The sequence below is a fragment of the Penaeus vannamei genome, chromosome 39 (genome assembly GCF_042767895.1).
Source record: "Penaeus vannamei isolate JL-2024 chromosome 39, ASM4276789v1, whole genome shotgun sequence".
Classification (NCBI taxonomy): domain Eukaryota; kingdom Metazoa; phylum Arthropoda; class Malacostraca; order Decapoda; family Penaeidae; genus Penaeus; species Penaeus vannamei.
Window position 1 is genome coordinate 13,676,207 of NC_091587.1, and position 5,000 is coordinate 13,681,206.

A 5,000-nucleotide genomic window follows, 5' to 3' on the forward strand; every position below is an offset into this window, starting at 1 on the left:
AGTGAGTGAGTGAGTGAGTGAGTGAGTGAGTGAGTGAGTGTGTGTGGATAGATAAACAGATAGGTTGATAGGTAGATATAAACCAAATTATAAATGTATGCGTGCGTATGTTCACCATAGCATACACGCGGAGAACCTATTCCCACCACATCGCCCCCTTCGCGCGCCCTACCTTGATGTAGGAAACGGGCGGGAGCGACTTCTGGGAGTTGGCGTGCTGGGTGGACAGCGTCAGCAGCGAGGTCACGCCCAGGGTCACGCGCGCGGGAACGGCTTCGGGCTTGATCCAGAAGCTGATCCACGACATGATGACGATGAGGCAGGTCGGGATGTAGGTGTGGAACAGGTAGTAGCCCAGGCGGCGTTTCAGCGTGAACACCACCGCGAGACACGTGAAGTTGCCTGGAGGACGGGAGAGAGGGGGGGACTGCGCTGAAAGGCGTTGGTTTTCGAGGGGCGGGCAGTGCCGGAAGGAAAAGGGAAGCTGACTAAGGGAAGGGAAACCGTCTCAGGGAAGGGAACCGTCTGGGGGAAGGGAACCGTCTGGGGGAAGGGAAACTGTCTAAGGGAAGGGAACCGTCTGGGGGAAGGGAAACCGTCTGGGGGAAGGGAAACCGTCGGGGGGAAGGGAACCGTCTGGGGGAAGGGAACCGTCTGGGGGAAGGGAAACCGTCTGGGGGAAGGGAAACCGTCTGGGGGAAGGGAAACCGTCTAAGGGAAGGGAACCGTCTGGGGGAAGGGAACCGTCTGGGGGAAGGGAAACCGTCTGGGGGAAGGGAAACCGTCTGGGGGAAGGGAACCGTCTGGGGGAAGGGAACCGTCTGGGGGAAGGGAACCGTCTAAGGGAAGGGAGACCGTCTGGGGGAAGGGAAACTATCTGGGGGAACCGTCTGGGGGAAGGGAAACCGTCTGGGGGAAGGGAAATCGTCTGGGGGAAGGGAACCGTCTGGGGGAAGGGAAACCGTCTGGGGGAAGGGAAACCGTCTGGGGGAAGGGAAACCGTCTGGGGGAAGGGAACCGTCTGAGCGAAGGGAAACTGAGGGAAGCCGTCTACGCTCCTGTACATGGATGGTGGATGAGTCCCTTCTGGCAAACCGGGAAACTACCCGCAAGGAAGTATAAATGATGAAGAGGAGAATGAGATAAACATGAACTTCTACAAAGAATTGATACTGCCTTGAAGAGTTCCGAGAAGGAAATAAGAAAGGATCATAAATCGGGGGGGGGGGGGGGGAGAGGAAGTAAAAACCGAACAACGATAAATCGGCCAACCTTGAACTTCTCGGAAACCACAAAGGATCCAAATAAATATGAATCACTTCCGAAAAGCCTTCCTCTCTTCCCTCACACACATGAATAACCCAAGATAAAACAACCAAGACAATTCGAAACATTAACCAACTAAGACCACCAAACAAAAAACAAGACCTCTAAACATAAAACAACTAAGACATCTAAACACAAAAAACAAGACCTCTAAAAAAAAAAAAAAAAAAAACACAAAAACAATGCCTCTAAACATAAAACAACTAAGACATCTAAACTCAAAAAACAAGACCTCTAAAAAAACAACACAAAAACAATGCCTCTAAACATAAAACAACTAAGACATCTAAACACAAAAAACAAGGCCTCTAAAAAACACACAAAAACATTGCCTCTAAACATAAAACAACTAAAACATCTAAACTCAAAAAACAAGTCCTCTAAAAAAACAAAAAAACAAAAACAATGCCTCTAAACATAAAACAACTAAGACATCTAAACACAAAAAACAAGACCTCTAAAAACAAACAAACACACACACTCAAAAACAATGCCTCTAAACATAAAACAACTAAGACATCTAAACACAAAAAACAAGACCTCTAAAAAAACAACACAAAAACAATGCCTCTAAACATAAAACAACTAAGACACACACACTTACCTGTGGAATACACCTGAGTGCAGTCACCTGTCTCATTGGACACGAGGTCGAGTTGCGGGAGCTCGATGGTGTCGTCCACTTCGAGAGGAACGATGGGGTCCCAGACGAAAATCAGGTCATCCGTTGTGTGGGATACTGAGAGAAGAAAAGGAAGATAAATGAAATGATGAAGATGAAGTAAAGAAATAAATGAAATGGGGGAAAATTGATAAGCAGGACAAAGAAGAAGAGTAGGGATGATAGAGAATAATAAGAGACAAATAGCTTGAACTGAATAGCCCCATACAAAAATCAGGTCAACCGTTGTGCGAGATACTGAGAAAAGAAGATAAATGATATACATGACGTAGATGAAGACAAAGAAAAGAAATAAGGAAAATGGGGAAATTTGATAGATACACAAGATAAAGAAGAAGAGAAGGGATGGCAGAATGATAATAAGAAAAATATCTTGAATTGGTCCCACACGAAAATCAGGCCATCCGTTGTGTGAGCTCCTGAGAGAAGATATATAACATAAATGACGTAAGCGAAGATAAAGAAAAGAAAAGAAATAAAGAAATATTGGGAAATCTAATAGCTAAACAGGTAAAAAAAGAATAGAATAGATGACAGAGAGTAAGAGGAGAAAAATAGCTTGAAACGAATAGCTCCCATACGAAAATCAGGACATTCGTTACGTGAGATACTGATAACGTAGATGAAGATAAAGAAAAGGCAAGAAATTAAGAAAACGGGAAAAATTTAAGAGACAAACAGGGTGAAAAAGAAGAGAATGGCTGACAGAGAGTAATAAGAGAAAAATCGCTTGAAGCAAATAACTCCCATACGAAAATCAGGTTATCTGGGAGAAGATAAACGACATAAATGAAATAAAATAAAATCATCTGGAAGCAGATATACGATATAAATGACGTAGATGAAGATAAAGAAAAGAAATAAAGAAAAAGGGGGAAATGAACATATATCCAGAATAAAGAACAAAAGGAGGGATGACAGAGAATAATAGGTCATCTGTTGTGTGAGATACTGGGAAAAGAAGAAAATACATGAAATAGACGAAGATGAAGAAATGAAAAGGAAAAATAAAGAAATTAGGAAAAAAATAAACTGGACAAAAGAGAAGAGGGAGGTTAACAAAATAATAATAAGAGAAATATCTTGAATTCGTCCCTCGCAGATACAGGAAAAAAATATAGGTAAGGAAGATCAGTAAAATAAGATAAGGAATGGGGAAAAAAACATAGGATAAAATAATGCCATACACGAAGAAGAGAAAGAAAAGAGAGAACTGGAAAAAAGAATAGATAAATTTCTCAAATAAGAAAAAGGGAAATGAAAGAAAATGAAAAAAGAAAACAGTCATCAGTTGGGTGAGCTTCCTGGAAAATAAAATAAAAAGATAAAGGTAACGGGGGAAATAAACAGAGCGATGAAGAGTAGAGATGGCGGAGAAGATAAATGGAATTGATGAGGAAGATGAACAAGAGACAAAAGAAAATGTGGATAATAAACAAACAAATAAGGCAATCAAAAAAAAAAAAAAAAAGGAAAAGAATGATATTAATATAATGATAAAAACAGCTTGGATAGCTCTCATGTGAAACTCAGGCCATGATAATAATGACAATGGTGGTAATTATCACAATAATAACAAAAATATTGATGGAAATAATAGTTATAGATAATGATGGTAATAATAGTTATAGATAATGATGGTAATAATAGTTATTGATAATGATGGTAATACTACTACTAATAATGATAATAAATATAATAATAAGGATAATAAATATAATAATAATGATAATAATGATAATAATAATAATAATAATTATTATTATAATGGTATTAATAAAATAAAAAGTAATTATAATAATAATGATATTGATAATCAGTGTTATTATTAGCCTGGAATGATAATAACAACATTAATGATGATAGTAATAATAACCACAACAAAAATGACTGATAATGATAAGAGTTTACAGAATGAAAAAAAAATCAATATGAAGGAATGAAATGGGAGAGAGAAATATTACGAAAATGGGAAATACGAAAATGGAAAAAGATTTAGGCTCAGATCCCCTGCGAAAATCAGGAAGAGGTGAAGTGAAATAAATAAAGAAGAAATAAAAAAGAAGAGATTCTTTATTTGAAGATGAAATTAAGATGAAAGAGGAGAGGAATGAGAGAGATGGCGAAGATAAACAAGATTATAAAGAGAAATGAAACGAACATGTCCGTTTATGAGGGATACTTGAGGAGGAAGATAAATTGAGGAGTTGAAGAGGATGATAAATGGAAGAGAAGAAGGAAAAGAGAAGAGAAAGGAATAAAGAAAGGTGAAGAAATAAAAAGAAATACAAGGATGACGAAAGAGACAATTGAAAGAGAAAGTGAAGAGGAATAGGGATAGAAATGAAGTAGAATGAAAAGAGAAAAGAATGAAAGAAATAAATGGATTAAAAATAAGAAATAGGTAGAAGAAGAACAACAACAACAAGAAATCTGCGCGAAAATTAAAGCAATTGATTTTTTGGAATACAGAAAAAAACGATAGAAATAAAAAGATAAAATAAAAACAAACATAAAAAGAATCAGAAAGACGATTTTTTTTTATCATTATTATCCTTATTATCATAATTTTCATGATTATCACTATTATCATCATCATCAATATTATCATTACTATTGTTATCATCATCATCATCATTATTATTATCATTATTGTTGTAATGATAATAATGATTATCACCATCTTCATAATCATCATCATCATTATCTTTATTATCATCATTATTGTTACCGTTGTTACTTTTATCATTATTCTCATTCTCATTTTCATTACCATTATCATTATCATTTTCATCATTGCCATTATCATTATTATCATCATTATAATAATAATAATAATAATGATTATAATTATCAGTATTATCAGTATAATTATTATTATTACTTTTACTACTACTACTACTACTATCATCCTTATTATTATCATTTTCATTATCATTATCGTTATAATTTGAATTATTGTGTGTTATTTTATCTTTATCATCATTATTAT

At 36.5% G+C, this 5,000-nt stretch overlaps 1 protein-coding gene across 1 annotated transcript in view; it reads right to left on the bottom strand.

Moving 5' to 3' along the window:
• The window catches only part of LOC113823206 (glycine receptor subunit alpha-2), a 216,160-nt gene that overhangs the window by 12,019 nt on the left and 199,141 nt on the right, over window positions 1-5,000 (bottom strand). Inside the window, exons 8-9 of the mRNA XM_070116500.1 lie at window positions 1,931-2,065; window positions 173-402 (exon numbers count right to left, since the gene is read on the bottom strand). Of these exons, the coding sequence (XP_069972601.1) occupies window positions 173-402; window positions 1,931-2,065 (365 nt within the window). The remainder of the gene's footprint in view (window positions 1-172; window positions 403-1,930; window positions 2,066-5,000) is intronic.